This window comes from Oncorhynchus masou, chromosome 31, assembly GCF_036934945.1.
Source record: "Oncorhynchus masou masou isolate Uvic2021 chromosome 31, UVic_Omas_1.1, whole genome shotgun sequence".
Lineage (NCBI taxonomy): Eukaryota > Metazoa > Chordata > Actinopteri > Salmoniformes > Salmonidae > Oncorhynchus > Oncorhynchus masou.
In genome coordinates this window covers 7,035,690-7,058,462 of record NC_088242.1, presented here as the reverse complement: position 1 = coordinate 7,058,462, position 22,773 = coordinate 7,035,690, and the positions used below count along the sequence as shown (strand labels likewise).

Below are 22,773 nucleotides of genomic sequence, written 5' to 3'. Positions count from 1 at the left end.
AGCCTGTAGCCCTCAGTCACTTAACATGCCTACTACAGGGAACTAGCCTGTAGCCCTCAGTCACTTAACATGCCTACTACAGGGAACTAATAGCCTGTAGCCCTCAGTAAAGAAACATGCCTACTACAGGGAACTATCCCGTAGCCCTCAGTCACTAAACATGCCTACTACAGGGAACTACTCGCCTGTAGCCCTCAGTAACGAAACATGCCTACTACAGGGAACTACTAGCCTGTAGCCCTCAGTAACGAAACATGCCTACTACAGGGAACTAGCCTGTAGCCCTCAGTCACTAAACATGCCTACTACAGGGAACTATCCTGTAGCCCTCAGTCACTAAACATGCCTACTACAGGGAACTAGCCTGTAGCCCTCAGTCACTAAACATGCCTACTACAGGGAACTAGCCTGTAGCCCTCAGTAACGAAACATGCCTACTACAGGGAACTAGCCTGTAGCCCTCAGTCACTAAACATGCCTACTACAGGGAACTACTAGCCTGTAGCCCTCAGTAACGAAACATGCCTACTACAGGGAACTAGCCTGTAGCCCTCAGTCACTAAACATGCCTACTACAGGGAACTAGCCTGTAGCCCTCAGTCACTAAACATGCCTACTACAGGGAACTAGCCTGTAGCCCTCAGTAACGAAACATGCCTTCTACATGGACCTAGCCTGTAGCCCTCAGTCACTTAACATGCCTACTACAGGGAACTACTAGCCTGTAGCCCTCAGTAACGAAACATGCCTACTACAGGGAACTACTAGCCTGTAGCCCTCAGTCACTAAACATGCCTACTACAGGGAACTAGCCTGTAGCCCTCAGTCACTAAACATGCCTACTACAGGGAACTAGCCTGTAGCCCTCAGTCACTAAACATGCCTACTACAGGGAACTATCCTGTAGCCCTCAGTCACTAAACATGCCTACTACAGGGAACTAGCCTGTAGCCCTCAGTCACTAAACATGCCTACTACAGGGAACTAGCCTGTAGCCCTCAGTAGCCCTCAGTCACTGCCTAAACATGCCTACTACACTAAACATGGGAACTACTAGCCTGTAGCCCTCAGTAACATGAAACATGCCTACTACAGGGAACTAGCCTGTAGCCCTCAGTCACTAAACATGCCTACTACAGGGAACTAGCCTGTAGCCCTCAGTCACTAAACATGCCTACTACAGGGAACTAGCCTGTAGCCCTCAGTAACGAAACATGCCTTCTACATGGACCTAGCCTGTAGCCCTCAGTCACTTAACATGCCTACTACAGGGAACTACTAGCCTGTAGCCCTCAGTAACGAAACATGCCTACTACAGGGAACTACTAGCCTGTAGCCCTCAGTCACGAAACATGCCTACTACAGGGAACTAGCCTGTAGCCCTCAGTCACTAAACATGCCGACTACAGGGAACTAGCCTGTAGCCCTCAGTCACTAAACATGCCTACTACAGGGAACTAGCCTGTAGCCCTCAGTCACTAAACATGCCGACTACAGGGAACTAGCCTGTAGCCCTCAGTCACTAAACATGCCTACTACAGGGAGAAAACATGTGTATATTGCTGTCTGATTCTGTGAGCAGTGTTCTTTCCTTTGTACTGATTTAAAACACATGCAAATAATTGAGCCACACTCACATTCATCAATGAACACGTAGGTTGTCATTCCAGAATGAAACCCCTAGGGTAGGTTTCACGTGCACATTTAGGAATAATGCTTTCTCTATCATAATGCTTTTTGCATTATAATCAGGTGCTGAGATTTCCTCCTGCAACTGCCAATCAGAAACTGGCACACACACACACACACACACACACACACACACACACACACACACACGTACGTAGCCTCTGGGTCTGTGATAGAACTGGCTAATGCAGAAAGACCAGTGATATTATTTTCATAACACAGTTCCTGGTTTAGTCAACCAATGCCAACCAATCAAAATCTCACAGAAAGGTATATGTATGGATGAAGCCACAGGGTCAGTATCATTTCGAAAAATGGCTGGTGTTGTCAGGGACATGTATGAAGGAGTAAATCAGAATATATGGACGATAAGAATGAGAGAAGCACACAGAAGACAGCAGTTAAGAGAAAATGTTGATGTTCTCTTCAGAATATATAGAACAGTCAGTACCAGAACGAACGTGCATGTATTGTTATGCAGACCGAGTAAACAACCTGAAAGGATGACTCGAATTCTCCGGACGTACATCACGAACAATAAATTACATGTGTCTCTACAGCTGACATCCAGAATCGAATCAGAAGATCATAGAGTGGAAACAATATCAATTAGTGGAAAACCAAATCAGTTGACAACTTATGTGATGAGTTCCCTACCTTGTTAACAGATATGGGAATAGGAGCTGCCAGGTACAATCCTCTGTCCTTTGAGTTTATGTTTGACTTGTTGGATTTTTAACATTCCAAGACTAATGTCACATTATAATGGGTTGGCTTGATAGATATTGCAATAGGTTAAAATAAAAGTTCCACCTGCCGTAGGTTAGTAATAATGTTCCATGTCACTCCTCAAAGTGAAGTGGTTATTATATCCATCGCTCTCTGTTTCCTCTCCATTTTACAGAGCTGAGGAATAGGAGGCTGAAAATCAAGACGTCAAAGAAGAAGATGATGATGATGATGATGTCATAATACAACATGGATTCTACTCTCTGATCTGATTTGAAAAATAATTCTACTCCCTTTTTCTGTGTCAAAGCCATCTGCCTGTCTTAGAAAAACAATCCAAATCTGACCCACTGTTTCTAATGAGCCATAATGAGTCATAATAAATCATATTTGATTGAGACGAATGTGTGATGATGATTTTTTCATATCAGACAATGTGGAGGAAATTATTTAATTACCTACTATGCTGTTTAATAAGACCCACTATGCCATTTTACTTGGACAATTGTCCATTGTTATATGTTAGTATTTTGCTGATACAGGCTTGTCATGTGACTTAGTCATAAGTCTGGGTGTACAGATATGAGCCGTTTGGGGTGCGACTGCAGTATGTGACATCCTGTTTTCACTACTGTGTTGTGACAAGGTAGGGGTGTGTCGTGCCTTTACTATCATTAAATTAAGACTTTTAGTTTTTATCAAAGATTCTCTGTAATTAGTATTACGCGATCAAACTGATTAATCATGTAACTGTAATTAACTAGAAAGTTGGGCCACCAAGGAAAATATTCAGATTACAAATTTATAATTTCTTAATATAATCTTTCAGATATTTTCATATCTGATCCATAGTCTTCTGATTAATGAATTATTGACTTTACCTCACATTAGTCTCATTCAAAACGTCGTAAATTGTTGGTTATCTGCACAAACCCAGTCTTCACTATGAGTCATCCATACATCAATTGTCTTAAATAATTTATTTATTACTAACTTAGTCATTCACAGAAATACATAAACAAACAAACAGGGTAAATGTGGTTACATGAAATGATAGGAGAATGTGCCCTAGTGGGCTGAACCGGCATGGTGGCTTGTTAGACAAAAGGGGAAGTGGGGGTCGACTAAGAAGTCACTACAGAGTAATAATTATAACAATTGAAATGCTAATCCTTTACACATGAACGCTCACTCATTTGGGAACAATTGCAATCAATTTATATATTTACACTCAGTGTGTCGTCTTGATCGCTGTTGAAAAGTGTGTTTCTTTTGTAGAATTCTCTCTCTGTCGTGGTTATAGTGTTTAGTTCAGAGTGACATTCATTCATGTTGTTGTAGAATGGATGTTTCGGCGGTTGTCGTTCTTCGCGTTCAATGATACCGAATTCTTAGCTGCAGACTAGTAATTAATATCAAAGACTTGTTCTTATTCTGTCGGAATCGATAGTCTAAGAATTTAACCACGTGGTATGGTTAAAAGATTCAGCAATGGTCTGCAACCTTTGTCCCTTGTCCATGATTGAGAGAAACATGGTCTCCTGAGAATTTCTCATAGTTGGGTTTTATGCGGAATTGCAGAAAAGGGGCTGTCCCAGGATGCCTGACCCTAACTGGGCTCATGGGTGGTCCTCTGATTTAGTTAAACTCAAAAGGGAATTGGAGTTTCCTTCATTAAAGAGTCCAAAATCACCTTACACAATTTTTACAAACAGTATCATACTCACTTATTCATCTTATACAACAATTAGATGTAAACCTCATATCTGAGTCTATTATATAAACAGCGTTATGGTAATGTGGCCACACCGTCTCCCATGAGCTTCCCCAAGTTGTAACAAACGGACCAGTTCGATTCTTCACCGATCTTTTATACCTTCTCCTGAGCATGAAATTTGTTCGGACCTCAAGTTCTGTGAGGAGGAAGAAATTCCTTTGTTCTCTATGAAAATTAACTCTGTCTCTGATACTGTGTGGCAGGGAGAGTGGGATGGTGCTTGCTGTACCCAAAGAGGGCAACATCATGACAGATGGTATACAAAAGATAGCCCTATTTGGTAAAAGACCAAGTCCATATTATGACAAGAACAGCTCAAATAAGCAAAGAGAAATGACAGTACATCATTACATTATGACATGAAGGTCCACCTGGAAAATTTCAAGAAGTACAGTCGCAAAAACCGTCAAGCGCTATAAGGAAACTGTCTCTCATGAGGACCGCCACAAGAAATGAAGACCCAGAGTTACCTCTGCTGCAGAGGATAAGTTCATTAGAGTTAACTGCACCTCAGATTCCAGCCCAAAATAAATGCATCACAGAGATCAAGTAACAGACACATCTCAACATCAACTGTTCAGAGGAGACGTGAATCAGGACTTCATGGTCGAATTACTGCAAATAAACCACTATTAAAGGATACCCATAAGAAAAAGAGACCTGCTTGGGTCAAGAAGAAACACGAGCAATGGACATTAGACCTGTCCTTTGGTCTGATGAATGTAGTGGTTATTTCTTTATCATCAAATGAGGAGAGACAAACTTATCACACAAGTCAGAGTTATACTTAAACTAAATCTTTATTCACTTATTAATAAGGAAAGCATGTCACACCACACACACAAGTGAATGATGTAAATGCTCTGCAATAACGATGGCTGGTTGACAAACCAGCGTTAGATGATTTGTTGAGAGCCCCGACACAAAGAATACAACTATCTTTTATAGCAAAGACACATGACAAACAACAGATGTATGGAATGGTCACAAGGTAAGGATTTGTATGAATAAAATTCTAACTCACAGCAGACAGAATCTGCTGTAAAGACTGTTCTCATTGTGTGGAAAGGTTCCTTTCCTCATTATCCATACCCGAGCCATCTCCACCCTGGTACCTCCCAGTACACAAACACCAACTCATGCTATGGAATGAGGTCTTTAGGTTTTATCTCCAAAGGCATCGTAATCCACTGTCAGCATTAAGCCCCAGAGGCCCAACTCAGAAGACCACACACAGAGAGTGTTCTAAGAACCCTATTCTATTCCATAAAACAACAATTTGATGCATTAACAGTATTGTGACATAATCTTGTAATTTTGTTCTGACATGAGTGCATTTTTTGGTTCCAACCGCTGTGTCTTTGTGAGGTGCAGAGTAGGTGAATGGATGATCTCTGCATGTGTGGTTCCCACCATGAAGTATGGAGGAGGAGGAGATGTGATGGTGTGGGGCACACTTAACCAGCATGGCTACCACAGCATTCTGCAGTGATACGCCACTCCATCTGCTTTGCGCTTAATGTGACTATCATTTGTTTTTTAACAGGACAATAAACCAAAACACACCTACTGGCTGTGTAAAGCCTATTTGACCAAGAAGGAAAGTGATGGAGTGCTGCATCAGATGGCCTGGCCCTCCACAATCACCCAACCTCAACCCAATTGAGATGGTTTAGGATGAGTTGGACTGCAGAGTGAAGGAAAAGCAGCCAACATGTGCTCAGCATATGTGGGAAACTCCTTTAAGACTGTTGGAAAAGCATTCTTCATGAAGTTGGATTTGTAATGTTTAGGCAGATACAAATGTACTGATATAAGTGGATGCACGTAGCATTCTGGCAAATCTTAGACAAAACATCTTAGTTGTGCCTGTTGTTCACACGCGTATCTGCCCTGTCATTGGCTAGAATGGTACTGCCTGATCTTACCTCCTCCCACCTACCTTCCATGTTTGAGCACATATATTGTACTTTTGGTGGAGACCAACTTCAGCGCTGCGCAATTGGTGGCCATTTTGGCGATGCAGGTGGTGACTCTACTTCCTTCCTCTGCCTTATTTTTCTTGGCGGATGGGACACTTTCTTTTGCCTATGAATACAGTGTGAACTGGCAGACTAAACCCATTGGTTGTTGCATCCCCTCGTCTTAGCTGTAGGAACACGCCTACAGTTTTCATCAAACTGTAAGGACACGTGTATGTGCATACCTGGGTTCAGATACATTCAACACTCAAAGTGCCCTCAAAGCTCTTCACTAAGCTAAGGACCCTGGGACTAAACACCTCCCTCTGCAACTGGCTCCTGGCCTTCCTGACAGGCCGCCCCCAGGTGGTAAGGGTAGGAAACAACACATCCGCCACGCTGATCCTCAACACTGGGGGCCCCTTAGCGGTACGTGCTTAGTCCTCTCCTGTACTCCCTGTTCACCCACAACTGCGCAGCCGCGCATGACTCCAAAACCATCATTAAGTTCACAGACGACACAGCGGTGGTAAGCCTGAACATCGACGACGACGAGACAGCCTACAGGGAGGAGGTCAAAGACCTGGCAGTGTGGTGCCAGAACAACAATCTCTCCCTCAATGTCAGAAAGACAAAGGAGCTGATCGTGAACTACAGGAAACTGAGGGTTGAGCACGCCCCCATTCACATCTACTGGGGTGTAGTGGAGTGCTTCAAGTTCCTCGGTGTCCACTAAGGATCTATCATGGTTCACACACACCAACACAGTCGTTAAACTTCTTATGGCTGCAGGGGCAGTATTGAGTAGCTTGGATGAAAGGTGCCCAGAGGTGCCCAGAGTAAACAGCCTGCTCCTCAGTCCCAGTTGCTAATATATGCATATTATTATTAGTATTGGATAGAAAACACTCTGAAGTTTCTAAAACTGTTTGAATGATGTCTGTGAGTATAACAGAAATCATATGGCAGGCAAAAACCTGAGAAGAAATCCAAACAGGAAGTGAGAAATCTGAGGTTGGTCAATTTTCAACCCATCCCATATTGAATTCACAGTGGGATATGGATGAAGTTGCACTTCCTAGGGCTTCCACTAGATGTCAAACGTCTTTAGAAACTTGAATGAGGCTTCTACTGTGTTGTGGGACTGAATAAGAGGGGAATGAGTCAGATTACTGGCAGAGAGCCATTTCCTGGTCACGCGCATTTCACATGATAGCGACCTGCGTTCCATGGCTCCTCTACACACAAAGGAATTCTCTGGTTGGAACATTAGTGAAGATTTATGATAAAAACATCCTAAAGATTGATTCTATACTTAGTTTGAAATGTTTCTACGACCTGTAATATAACTTTTTGAAGTTTTTGTCCGACGTTATGCCTGACCTGCACGGGCGTTTTGATATGTGTACCTAAAGCCCTAACAAAAGTAGCTACTTGGACATAAATAATGGACATTATCAAACAAATCAAGCATTTATTGTGGAACTGCGATTCCTGGGAGTGCATTCTGATGAAGATCATCAAAGGTAAGGGAATATTTATAATGTAATTTCTGATTTCTGTTGACTCCAACATGGCAGAAAATTGTATTTGTTTTCTGAGCGCCGTCTCAGATTATTGCATTGTTTGCTTTTTCCGTAAAGTTCTTTTTAAATCTGACACAGAGGTTGGATTAAGGAGAGGTATATCTATATTTCCATGTCTAACACTTGAATTTTCATCGACATTTATAGAGTATTTCTGTAAAATGATGTGGCTCTCTGCAATATCACCGGATGTTTTTGGAACTAGTGAACGTAACACACCAAAGTAAACTCAGATTATTTTATATAAATATGAACTTTATCAAACAAAACATACATGTATTGTGTAACATGATCTGATGAAGATCATCAAAGGTTAGTGATGAATTCTTTCTCTATTCGTGCTTTTTGTGACTCCTCTCTTTGGCAGAAAAAATGGCTGAGTTTTTCTTTGGCATGATGGTGACCTAACATAATCGTTTGTGGTGCTTTCGCAGTAAAGCCTATTTGAAATCGGACACTGTGGTGGGATTAACAACAAGATTAACTATAAAATACATGTATGTTTGAGGAATTTTAATTATGATAATTATGTTGTTTTGAATTTGGCGCCCTGCACTTTCACTGGCTGTTGTCTTATCGATCCCGTTAACGGGATTGCAGCCCAAAGAAGTCTTAAGAGGGCACGAAAAAGTCTCTTCCCCCTCAGGAGTCTGAAAAGATCATCAAAAGGTTCTACAGCTGCACCATTTGAGAGCATCTTAACTGGCTGCATTACCGCTTACTATGGCAAATGCTTGGCATCCAACCACAAGTCACTGCAGAGGCCAGTGCGTACGACCCACTACATCACTGGGGCCATCCAGGACCTCTATACAAGATGGTGTCAGACAAAGGCCCGAAAAATTGTCAGACTCCAGCCACCCAAGTCATAGAGTGCTCTCTCTGCTACCGCATGGCTAGCGGTACCGTTGCACCAGGTCTGGAACCACCAGACCCTGAACGGCTTCTACCCCCTAAGCTGACATATGGAATTGTTTTAAGAATGACATCTCTGTATCAATCTGTTTAACCTCTAAAGGTTGGGGGTTCTACTAATCTAACATATGGAGTTGTTTTAAGAATTACATCTCTGTATCAATCTGTTTAACCTCTAAAGGTTGGTTCCACTAACCTAACATATGGAATTGTTTTAAGATGGTCATACTATTAGATCATTTAGCTATTTTGATTTGGGATTTTTAGCACCTCTTTAGTTATCCCCAAAAAATATATTTAAAAAGTATTTGATACATTTGGTAGAGAAACGCATTGAATAATACATTCAGAAATGGTAAAAAAAGAAAAAAGAAATAAGAAAGTTCAGGAAATATTTTTAGTTTTTTTTTTACACATACAGTATTTAACCCATTTTTGGGCTAGGCACAAAACCACCTTCATACCTTCATTCATTTGTTCACCTGTTCCATTTACCTTCAAACAAGAGCAAAACAGAGAATACCACCGTGTTTGTGAGAATCTCCCATTTCCACAGCGGGGTCACCTTTAGTTTGTAGCACAAACGGTTGGGAGACTACAACCAGCAGTGTGGGATGCACACATACAGTACAGCAGTGGCATCAGCTGCTTGTCTATCTCTCTCAATGGAGCTTGTGGGAGAAAAATAGTAATAGACCACTGACAACTGAAATACGAAAATGACAAATTAGCCTCTCTGTCTGCCTGTACCTCTTGATTATATTCTTTGGATTTTGACTTGGGGAAATCAGTCAAAGAAATTATCATCTGTTTCGACCCGGAAAGAGGCTTTAGGCATTGTTTATTATGAAACACTGTGTGGACAGTTGTGCCGTTACAGCGACCAATGGAAAGTCTGGTTAACACACACAAATAGTACCGCATAGGGATTATTTGACTTGTAGCCGTAGTGAAAGCCTTTTTAGTGCTATATGGATCCTTTTTTTTAGAACCTTCTAAACCTTCTAAATGGAACCTGTATGGTGCTATTAAGAATTGTAGAACCTTTATGAAGAAACATACCGGGTTCTGGTTACACATATTATACACATATTATATTGTTACAATTCCATAGGTTTTATTACGTAATTTTTTTTAACCATAATTTAACTAGGCAAGTCAGTTAAGAGCAAATTCTTATTTACAATGACGGCCTAGCAACAGCAGGTTAACTGCCTTGTTCAGGGGCAGAATGACAGATTTGTACCTTGTCAGCTCAGGGATTCAATCTAGCAACCTTTCAGCTACTGGCCCAACGCTCTAACCACTAGGCTACCTTCCGCCCTAATTGACCAGATGAATCAAGAGAACCACATCTGGAATAGCTGGGGCTCCCCTGGGGAGAGAATTAAGAACTGCAGATTTAGTCAACTGTTCTCATTTGACACAAGGCCATACGTGAGTCTTTCACAAGACACCCTCACCAGCCATTGTCATATATAATATGTACTAGCATGACACAACAGATTAGATCAACTGGAATGACACTCTCACTCACGGTTGCACAAAAAGGGCTGTGAGCAAACCACACCCCCAAAATATTCTAACAGTGGAAAGAACCCTTTTTCTAAACTGTAAAGGACCACTGAAGTTCTAAAATGGTTCTTTGGGTCAGTATAGTTCCACATAGAACCATCACCCTTCCCAAAGAACCCTTGAGGAATCCTCTTTTCTTAGTGTGTACTATATGCTTAGGCCCTGTGTGCCGGTAGTGACAGCAGGACACAACCTGCATACTAATAAGGCCTCTAACAACACAACAACACTCCCATCCTCTCTGCGGGCCTGGCTAGCATCCCCATTTACACCCTATTCCTTATGTAGTGCACTTCTTTTGACCAGGGGCCATAGTACTGAAAAGGGACTATGGCACCATTTGGGACTTACATCCTGGATTCCTCAAACAGTATTTTTATATAACCTACATAGCATGTGTTTCACAAACATCTTATTTCACCCAAACCTAGCAATCTGCCAGGAGGGAACATTGGAAACACAGGAGGGAACAGATTCACTGATATTCAAGTCACTCTGGAATCTTCATCTAGATTCTAGAATCTTCATAATCACACAAAGAAAATGGAGGGCAGGGCAGGAACTTGGCAAGTACATACCAATTCAGTAAGTGATACTTAATATTCTTTAACACCCATGCCAACATTAAAGTAACTTTGATACAAAGTGCCATTGCTACCATAAATAAATCCCTAATGGAACTTCTATAATAAAATGTTGCCTTAGTCCTAATGCCCTATTCCCCATCCTTACCCACCCAGCAGGAGAGCTGTGCTTTTCACCAAAACATTATCCTCCCTAATGCACAGCAGCCCTAGTAATGAGTTTGCTGTCAGTTTGATGCATGCCATTTAACTTTTCCATTCATCTTCCACACAGAGAACTGAACAGAGAGAAAGAGAGAGAGAGAGAAAGAAGAGAGAGAGAGAGAGAGAGAGAGAGAGAGAGAGAGAGAGAGAGAGAGAGAGAGAGAGAGAGAGAGAAAACGACACAATGGACACAAGGCCAAGAGAATCTCTAGCCCCAATTACACCTGGTACTAAGATGCGTCTGTTGTCCTGATCTTTTTCCACATTCTGATTCTGCCCACATTTGTCGACAGGTGCGAACAATCAAAAGACACATTGTAATCTGATTGTGATTAGATCTTCCTGACCAGGTAGTCGAAGACGCATCTTGTACGGATATCCTTGAAGTGTAAACAAATCCGTATACATTTGGGCGATGTCAAGGTTGTCCCACCCTCTCAAAACAATCACACGTGTGGGTGTCGTGTGGATGAGTAGTTTCCCGATGTCAACATTGTGAACAGAGTGCCCCATGGTGGCGGTGGGGTTATGGTGTGGGCAGGCATAAGGTACAGAGAACGAAAACATTTGCATTTTATTGATGGCAGTTTGAATGCACAGAGATACCGTGACGAGGTCCTGAGGCCCCATTGTCGTGCCATTCATCCACCGCCATCACCTCATGTTTCAGCATGATAATGCACGGCCCCATGTCTTAAGGATAGTTACACAATTCCTGGAAGCTAAAAATATCCCAGTTCTTCCCTGGCCTTCATACGCACCAGACATGTCACCCATTGAGCATGTTTGGGATGCTCTGGATCGATGTGTACGACAGCGTGTTCTAGTTCCCGCCAATATCCAGCAACTTCGCACAGTCATTGAAGAGGAGTGGGACAACATTCCACAGGCCACAATAAACAGCCTGATCAACTCTATGAGAAGGAGATGTGTCGCCCTGCATGAGGCAAACAATGGTCACAACAGATACTGACTGGTTTTCTAATCCTCGCCCCTACCTTTAAGGTCTCTGTGACCAACAGATGCATATCTGTATTCCCAGTCACGTAAAATCCATAGATTTTACATAGAACCTAATGCATTTATTTCAATTGACTGATTTCTTTATAAACTTTAACTCAGTAAAATCCTAGAAATTGTTGCGTTTTATATTTTGGTTCACTGTACTATATTATATTCTGTAAATCTTTAGAGTATTTACCAGCTATCAATAAAGTGCAGAATGTGTCTAAACTGATGTGTAAATGTGCATAGCTTTCTGTAAGCATGAGCCAGGCCACTGTCCAATAAGCTTCAATAAGGACCCTTTAGACTACTCTAAGAGGTTTCATCCATGCATTCAGCTCAGGGATTCGATCCAGCAACCTTTCAGTAACTGGACCTATGCTCTAACCACTAGGCTACCTGCCCCCCTAAAATAAAACAGTTAGGAAGTCTACTCTACAGCGTGTCCCAAATCATACCCTTTTCTCTATATAGTGCACCACAGGTCCCATAGGGCTCTGGTCAAAAGTAGTACACTACAGTACACAGGGAATAGGGTGTAATTTGGGACGCATACCCTATAGATGGCTCATATTGGCAAGGTCAAACGTGCCACAGCCCTCTGAACTGCAGGGTCAGCCAATCACAGCTCTCAGTCCTGACTCTGTCACAATGCAATGATGACACTCTGACCCCACCCTAACAGCTGACAGCCCTCTTCTCCAGTCCTCTATCCATGGAACCTTATTGCTTTACAGTGCACTCGTTTTAAACAGGACCCATAGGGTCAAAAGTAGTGCACTATATAGGGAATAGGATGTCATTTGGGACACAAGCCAAGTCAAAGAGGACTCTACAGTGGAGCTAAAGCAATAACATTTCAGTTTAGTACCAAGACTCAGTAAGTCCAAATAAAGCACAATGATAGACAATATGCAAAGATTTACACTAAGATACTTATTACAGCCAGACATCTTCATGTGCTCCTCTAGTGCATGGCTGTTCTAGCTCAGGACAACAGGCTATAGTGAAAAATTAGGGCTGTCCCAATATAGAACTAATTTTAGTCGATGACAGTCGTCTGTTCTTTCAACCAATCGATTGGTGTATTTTTTCCAAAAATAGACACACCCTATGTTTGAATACTGTCAACTATAAGCAGGCTACTGAGCTTGTCTGGTACTTCAAGCACTGCGAATTTAAAAAAAATGAAGAGACACAAATTACTAAAGAGGGTGCCAGAGATCAATATAGCCTAACCAGAAGAAGAAGAAAAAAACCTGTTCCCTAACATCTTCCTCCTCCTCCTCACGCTGCTGCTGGCCGTCAAAGATTCTGCCATTATGCTCAAGAAGTCTGCAAACTTTTCCATTTGGAGTGCCAAGTCATCATACCATTTCTACTGATCTGCCTTTGCCAGTTATGATATTCATCTGCACATTTTCTTGGAACAGTTTCATTTATAATAAAGTCTTTGTATCTCAAAATCAATGTCATGTCGGTTAATTAAAATTATATCAAAAATGGAAAAAATACAAATCTAAAAGTAACTTTTATTGCCATTGTGTAAAAATAGCATAAATAAAGCAAAACAAATATACCCGTAGGTATTACATTGGCTAAGCCTGTCTGCAAAGAACTTGAAACATTGTATTAACTATTGGTCCAGAGCAAACTTGCTCAAATATTCTGGGCCTCAAGCGTTTCCATACCAGCGAGCTGCGGACAGGCAGACACAGCTGTAGGCTATTTGTGCAAGGGATAAGAAGTACTCAGGTTTATTTTATGACGTTTCCACCACATCAGAGCATGATGTCCCCCCCCCGGTAAATGTACGACTGGTGATACAGGTGTGCCATCACCGCGCAACCCAATGGATCAGTCCAGTCCACTTAGACAGGTGTGAATCAGACAGGTGTCTTGTGTGCCATCATTTTTTTTTATATATATATATATTTTTTTTTTTTACATATATTTGCCATTGCTCAACGACAACAACAACCATCTTGGTTCGAACAACAGCCTATCCAACAAGCAATGGACCTGTGGACAAAATGTGGTCAGCACTAAATGAAGTACTCCCTTCATATGCTTTAGATAGATTCAGATAAAACAGTAAGATACAGACGCTCAGTTAGACAAATCTTAACACTTTTACCAACATTTCTCAATTATATTATCTAACGTGATATGTCGGTTCGCTATTTGTTTCTATTTATTTTTTGCAATTAATAACATAATAGTCAAACAAGAATGTACAATATGATGCATTGTGATAATATTGGTGAAATTAATACTTCAATGTCTCCTCCTGCATTACAGGAGCAGGATGGCAACATACTAATACACACACAGACAGACACACACATTTCAAATTATGTCTATATACGGTGTTGTAATGATGTGCAAATAAATACATTTCACCTAATAGATATGGGAGTTTATCAAGATTGGATTTGTTTTTGAATTCTTTGTGGATCTGTATAATCTGAGGGAAATATGTGTCTCTAATATGGTCATACATTGATTTGGCAGGAGGTTAGGAAGTGCAGCTCAGTTTCCACCTCATTTTGTGGGTAGTGTGCACATAGCCTGTCTTCTCTTGAGAGTCATGTCTGCCTACGGCGGCCTCTCTCAATAGCAAGGCTATGCTCACTGAGTCTGTACATAGTCAAAGCTTTCCTTAAGTTTGGGTCTGTCACAGTGGTCAGGTATTCTGCTATTGTGTACTCTCTGTTTAGGGCCAAATAGCATTCTAGTTGTCTCTGTTTTTTTGTTAATTCTTTCCAATGTGTCAAGTAATTATCTTTTTGTTTTCTCATGATTTGGTTGGGTCTGATTGTGTTGCTGTCCTGGGGCTCTGTGGGGTCTGTTTGTGTTTGTGAACAGAGCCCCAGGACCAGCTTGCTTAGGGGACTCTTCTCCAGGTTCATCTCTCTGTAGGTGATGGCTTTGTTATGGAAGGTTTGGGAATCGCTTCCTTTTAGGTGGTTGTGGAATTGAACGTCTCTTTTCTGGATTCTGATAATTAGCGGCTAATGGCCTAATTCTGCTCTGCATGCAATATTTGGTGTTTTATGTTGCACACTGAGGATATTTTTGCAGAATTCTGCAGGCAGAGTCTCAATGGAATTTGTACTTGTGGTCCTGGCAACTGAACCATTTTTGCATCATTTTTGTCTTACTGAGATTTACTGTCAGGGCCTAAGTCTGTGCAGAAGATCTGGGTGCTGCTGTAGGCCCTCCTTGGTTGGGGACAGAAGTACCAGATCATCTGCAAATAGTAGATATTAGACTTCAGATTCAGAGACAGCCTGACAGACAGACAGACAGACAAACAGACAGACAGACAGACAGGCAGACAGACAGACAGACAGACAGACAGACAGACAGACAGACAGACAGACAGACAGACAGACAGACAGACAGACAGACAGACAGACAGACAGACAGACAGACAGACAGGTTTGATAGGTTTTGTATTTTTGTCTATGACGTGATGCGCAAGACACGTGGGGGTAAAATCTCTCAGCTGAGGAAAGAGGATTTCTCTCTCATCTTGTCAATGAAAGAAGATTATTATTCTGTCCTGTGCTTTTATTCTATGAAGCCGTAGCCTCATCATCCTCTTTGTCCTGTATCTGAATGTTACCAGAATCATAGATCCCTCTATAATAAGAGGATCCAATATTCAGTAATGCCTTTTAAAAATACATGCACTGACAGTGGAAACGGATTGGGCTATAATTATATGGAAATTTAATTGTACATATAAACATAAACACCAGATCACGTTTTGATTGTACTTTATTTAGGATCCCTATAAGCCGACGCCAGTGGCAACAGCTCGTCTTACTGGGTTCACACACACACACACACACACACACACACACACACACACACACACACACACACACACACACAGACAGAACACACACACACAGAGAGAACACACAGAACACACACACACAGACAGAACACACAGAACACACACACACAGACAGAACACACATAACACACACACACACAGACAGAACACACAGAACACACACAGACAGAACACACACACACAACACACAGAACACACACACACACACACACACAGAACACACAGAACACACACACACACAGACAGAACACACAGAACACACACACACAGACAGAACACACAGAACCCACACACACAGACAGAACACACATAACACACACACACACACAGACAGAACACACACACAGACAGAACACACAGAACACACACACACACATGCAAGCAGATCAAGGACAACAGACAACGCCCTCTGTGACGTGATGTTGTTGGGAGAACACCGTCAGCAGTGGAGAGAGTAGAATTGAACCAGGGGAGAAAAGGGAGACAGCTGATGTGTATTCTTCTGTGTTGTGTTTATGATGACCCAACACCCTCCATGGGCGGAGATTTTATTTGATCAGCTTTTCAACAAGCCTAACATCTGCCCTTTTTTTTTATGAATATAAACCCAAACATTATCGTAATCTCACAGATTGACTCGACATTAGGGACAAATTGGCACAACAACAACTGAACCAAATGTAGAAACCCTTACATTTATTTAAAGCCATTTCACAGAGAGAAAAAACATCTCTCGATGTAAAATAGTCCGTCAGGAGTTCTACAGGAGATATCTGGGTATTGTGGGTAGTTGTCTACATGCACTGTATTTCCTGATTATTCAAACAGAACAAGTACCTTTCAAATATTTTAATACCTCTATAATGACTATTACAGAGAAGTATGAATGAGAAAACAACCGATAGATAATGAACAGATGAAGTCAGGCTATTCTGTTATGTCACACGTTTTATAGTTCCAGTGCTCTATATACAATAAGACAAAGTGGATGGACTGTAAATCCTATAACTTACTGTAAATCCTAAAACTTACTGTAAATCCTAAACCTTACTGTAAATCCTAAACCTTACTGTAAATCCTAAAACTTACTGTAAATGTTCAAACTTACTGTAAATCCTAAAACTTACTGTAAATCCTAAAACTGGAACACATCCGGTAAAGATGGTTTGTAATTCTAACAGTTTTAGACATTACATATCTAAGACTGTAAATAGGCCAAACACATCTACAACACTCAACAAAATCTTACAATTTACCACAAGATGTAAGTCAAAAATAACTGGCATACATTTCCTGACAGCTGGTGTCCAAATTCCAAGTGCAGCTTGCTGGGTAAAGTGCTCACCAAATCCAGACACAGGGAAATGATCTGTTGTAAGTAGTGTCCTGCCGACACGACGAGCCACTGATTAAAGGGAACAACCAAACACTCCAGAAGGAACAGCTTGGCCTGAGAGAGACACACACCATTTAAAATCTCTCTCAGACACTCACTAGTCCTACCACAAAGACGTGTACCACTTGTATGTATCTGGTGCTACCAGCTCCTGATTGAAACAATGACAAACACTAGGAGTGTCATGCTACTACAGATACCATTCTGCTATAGACACGGACACAAATCGATACAAACATCACATTAAAATATTACATTTATTCTACATATGACTTCACCTACTCACGTGCCGAATTCAACAGGATGTCAAAACGACAAGTAGGCCATATGAGACTCCTACTTTTCCATATGAGTGTCGTGTTCAACGCACCAGGGGAAAGGTTACTAGCATCTCTGCTGTGCTTTGGTGTATAAAGCTAATTGCTAGCCTGAGGGTAACTAGCTTTCCGGAGGGACCTGGATGGCCACAGGCTCTCTCTGACTCACTAAATAAAACATCAAGCCCCAACGGGACCTAAACAATGCCCGGGTGGACAGACGGGCGTGCGGACAGGCGGGCAGGCAGACAGATAGTTGACAGACATACAGACCAACAGACAGACGAGTGGACGGGCAAACAGTAGCTCATCTATACTTCTTAGGAAGAAGAAGAACTATATCAATATATTCAACAACATTCTCTCCTGACTCCAGCAACATTCTATCCTGACTACAGCAACATTCTCTCCTGACTCCAGCAACATTCTATCCTGACTACAGCAACATTCTCTCCTGACTCCAGCAACATTCTATCCTGACTACAGCAACATTCTCTCCTGACTCCAGCAACATTCTATCCTGACTACAGCAACATTCTCTCCTGACTCCAGCAACATTCTATCCTGACTCCAGCAACATTCTATCCTGACTCCAACAACATTCTTTCCTGACTCCAGCAACATTCTATCCTGACTCCAACAACATTCTTTCCTGACTCCAACAACATTCTATCTTGACTCCAACAACATTCTATCCTGACTCCAACAACATTCTATCCTGACTCTAACAACACCAAAAAGAGTTATGGATCTCACCCAAGCAAGCTGACAGATGAATGGTGTTTTACATCAGAAAGAAAACGTGTTACTTTGAAAGGATGCACCACAAATACATGTTTTATCTACCCACCCATCCAGCAATGATTGGTTTCAGGTATGTTCTAAAGGTCTTGTGAACTTACGATAGCATAAAATTGCATGCTTTTCCAGGTAAATGCAGCATAAACGCAACACCGCACCCAGAACATTCAAATGTTACTTGACTGGACTCCTTCCAAATGTATTCAACAAAACAAACCTATTCATTATTTGGCATTGAGTACATTTTGTGAGTCATTTTGACAGCAACTGGAGACTGCCATAGCTTACAGTAAGTGCTGCAGAAACCCCAGAGGTTGAAGCACTTAGAAATTGGACACTCAATCAAAGCTTTGGCAGATACACTATTTTGAGCTGCTCGGGTTGTGGTTCATGTGGCGGTGTAACACTGTAACTACTCAGGTTGTACTTCGGGGCGGCAGGGTAGCCTAGGGGTTAGAGCGTTGGACTAGTAATCGAAAGGTTGCAAGTTCGAATCCCCAAGCTGACAAGGTACAAATCTGCCCCTGAACAGGCAGTTAACCCACTGTTCCTAGGCCGTCACTGAAAATAAGAATTGCTGACTTGCCTAGTTAAATAAAGGTAAAAAAAAAAAAAAAATGTGTAACACTGTAATGACTCAGGTTGTATTTCATGTGTAACACTGTAATGACTCAGGTTGTATTTCATGTGTAACACTGTAATGACTCAGGTTGTATTTCATGTGTAACACTGTAATGACTCAGGTTGTATTTCATGTGTAACACTGTAATTACTCAGGTTGCATTTCTGGCGGTATTGTCGGATGGGACCACAGTCTCTCCTGTCTCAGCCTCCAGTATTTATGCTGCAATAGTTTGTGTTGGAGGTCTAGGGCCAGTCTGTTATATCTGGAGTATTTCTCCTGTCATATACGGTGTCCTGTGTGAGTTTAAGTATGCTCTCTTTTTCTCTCTCTCTTCCTTTCTTTCACTCTTTCTTTCTTTCTCTCAGAGGACCTGAGCCCTAGGACCATGCCTCAGGACTACTTGGCCTGATGACACCTTGCTGTCCCCAGTCCACCTGGCTGTGCTGCTGCTCCATTTTTCAACTGTTCTGCCTGCGGCTATGGAATCCTGACCTGTTCACCGGACGTGCTACCTCTCCAAGACCTGCTGTTTTCAACTCTCTAGAGACAGCAAGAGTGGTAGAGAAACTCTGAATGATTGGCTATGAAAAGCCAAATGACATTTACTCCTGAGGTGCAGACCTGTTGCACCCTCGACAACTACTGGGATTATTATTATTTGACCCTGCTGGTCATTTATGAACATTTGAACATCTTCGCCATGTTCTGTTATAATCTCCACCCGGCACAGCCAGAAGAGGACTGGCCACCCCTCAGAGCCTGGTTCCTCTCTAGGTTTCTTTAAAGGTTCCGGGCTTTCTAGGGAGTTTTCCCAAGCCACCGTGCTTCTACACCTGCATTGCTTGTTGTTTGGGGTTTTAGGCTGGGTTTCTGTACAGCACTTTGTGACATCAGCTGATGTAAGAAGGGCTTTATACAGTAAATACATTTGATTGAATGTGGGGGTGTAACACTAAATATACAGGTTGTATTTCATGTTTAACCCTGTAACTACTCAGAGCCTGAAACACATCACTCTGTTTTATTGCTTAAGGTAATACAATGTACAATGAGGAAGCTGACCAGGGCTGAGTTATACCCTAACACAGAGTTGTTAAGAAACTCCTGGTTTACAGGCCACATCAGGCTTGCAAGTCAAATTATGCTGGCTTGCAAAGTAATGTGTAATTCCTATTGGAATCCAGCCAGAGTGAGAATATCCAACAATTGGAACTTTAAATCACCTGCAACCTGCATTCAGAACATGTAGCATAATATTAAATCTACCAAAGAAATGTACATGAAAAAACACAAATATTGAAACAAACAATTTGGAAAATCAACCCGCAATACAGCACACTGGGAAATATGATGATAAGGTGCGTGGTTCAGAGTATTTTACTCAACACGGAGTAAAAATGACACAAATATCACACTCAACTCTGGTTATTAACACCAACACTTAGGTTCTATTACATCACTGAGAGTCAAGTTAACGCAACTTCTGAATCCACACTAGAAATGTTACCCAGATAAATCAACACAAGGTAAAATAGCTAATTTACCGTGTATCCTACAATAGACTGCTGGTTATTCATACTCCCGTCTATTGTCCAACTCTCTGCTTAATAAAATCAAAGAAAACACAAATTTGAAAAATGATGGCAAAAATATAAACTATGTCAGTAGTGTATATGTAAAATGATTAAGAGACACATATTCCAATACATATACAATTTAAAACATTATCACACCCATCTTTTTAAACTGATCAGATTCCTCAAGTCCTGATGTTAAACACTGAGGTAAACACTAATGTTCAGGCAATATGCATTATGGGAAGAGAAATACAAGACTGTTGCTGCAAAACAGCAAGTGGCAAAGGTTAGAGTTGACATATAAATACCCCCTAGATTTATGCCCAGTGGTTGAAAGAAAGAAAATGGATTATTGCACGAGTGAGCCCATAGGTCAATCAGCAAGAATGGTGAAATAGCCTTAGTGTGCCATGCCCATAGTCTGGAGTTAATAGGTGAAGGACATTCAGTACATTTGCTAATAGTAAAGAGAAGAGAGACATGAAGCTTTACTAATGAGGTAACATTATAACACCACAATATAAATACCAGCTATACTGATTTTTCTTTCTCCCAAGATGCGTAGCAGTGTAGACGTGGTTTGTCGTTCTTCACTGTACATTTTGTATTTTGTATTTTTCGTCTTTTTTTGTATCTATTCCAATACATTTTCAACCTCTTTTCCATTTTTAAATTAAATATACCTTCCGGTTACCCGCCTCACCGAATTTGATACGGATCCGCTATTTTTAGACCTTTTAGCCAGAACCTTCATCAGCAGCAAGCCATCAGTAGCTAACCAGCTAATTGGCTACTAGCTATTTAGTTGTTGTCAGCCACTGCTAGCTGCCTTTACCTTCGGCACAGACTCCAGACGCTTTTAGCCTTGATAACATTTGCCAGCCTGCCAGTATCGAACTGTTTTCTCCACTACAATGCTGGATTCGTGCCATAAGCCCTGGACCATTACTCCTAATCATCACAGCTAGCTAGCTGCCACTGAGTCCGAGTGGCCCAGCCCCGAAGCTAGCTATGAGCCAGGTCCACCTCCCGGCCTGCTCAGTGATATCTCGGCTACACAGCTGATGCCTCCCGGACTCTTCCCCCTCAGTGCTAAAACTCCACTACTCCAACGGATCCTTGCCATAAGCTCTGGACCTTTGCATTGGATCATCTCTGCTAGCTAGCTGCTACCGAGTGGCTATAGTGGCTAACGCCCCTGTCCCGAAGCTAGCACCAGTTAGCCGCGAGCCAGGCGCATCTCCCGGCTAGCAAACAAAATTACTACAGCAACAATACCTCTTTTCGCAAACTGGCCTGGACCCTTCTGTCGACACGAAGCCCCGCCGTTCCACCACGACTGGTCTGCCAACACAACTCCATCCACTGTGCACCCAATCGGACGTCGGAGCAGGCACTTCTACTGGCCCTGGCCTGCTAACTTTAAACGCTGTGTCTCCGGCTTGCTAGGTAGTAACGACTACCCAGCAGCTTCCCTGTTCCATCTACTGCTGTTCACTGGAATCTATGATCACTTGGCTACATAGCTGATGCCTGCTGGACTGTTCATTAATCACGGTACTCCATTTTGTCTATTTTTTTTTCATTTATCTGTCGGCCCCAGCATCGAACTCAGGCCCTGTGTGTAGTTAACTGACCCTCTCTGCCCATTCATCGCCATTTTACCTGTTGTTGTTGTCTTCGCTGATTAGCTGTTATTGTCTTACCCGTTGTTGTCTTAGCTAGCTCTCCCACCCAATACCTGTGATTGCTTTATGCCTCGCTTTATGTCTCTCTCAAATGTCATTATGCCTTGTATATTGTTGTTAGGATAGTTTTCATTGTTTTAGTTCACTGCGGAGCCACAGGTCCCACTCAACATGCCTCGGATACCTCCTTTGTCTCACCTCCCACACATGCGGTTTCCTCACCCAGCATAACTACTATGTCCAGAGATGCAACCTCTCTTATCGTCACAAAATGCCTGGGTTTACCTCCACTGTACCCGCACCCCACTATACCCCTGTCTTTACATTATGCCCTGAATCTATTTGCCCAGAAATCTGCTCCTTTTATTCTCTGTCCCCAACGTACTAGACAACCAGTTGTGATAACCTTTAGCCGTACCCTCATACTACTCCTCCTCTGTTCCTCGGGTGATGTGGAGGTTAACCAAGGCCCTGCG

At 42.0% G+C, this 22,773-nt stretch overlaps 1 protein-coding gene across 8 annotated transcripts in view; it reads right to left on the bottom strand.

The window, feature by feature from the left end:
* The window catches only part of LOC135523378 (calcium-activated potassium channel subunit alpha-1a), a 225,342-nt gene that overhangs the window by 132,951 nt on the left and 69,618 nt on the right, over positions 1 to 22,773 (bottom strand). The window contains exon 1 of one of the 8 annotated variants that reach the window (XM_064950016.1): positions 1,638 to 1,741. The exons of the other annotated variants lie outside the window; for them this stretch is intronic. Within the exon in view, the coding sequence (XP_064806088.1) occupies positions 1,638 to 1,643 (6 nt within the window). The 5' untranslated portion in view covers positions 1,644 to 1,741. Of the gene's footprint in view, positions 1 to 1,637; positions 1,742 to 22,773 lie in introns of those variants that run through there. 8 annotated transcript variants of the gene reach the window in all.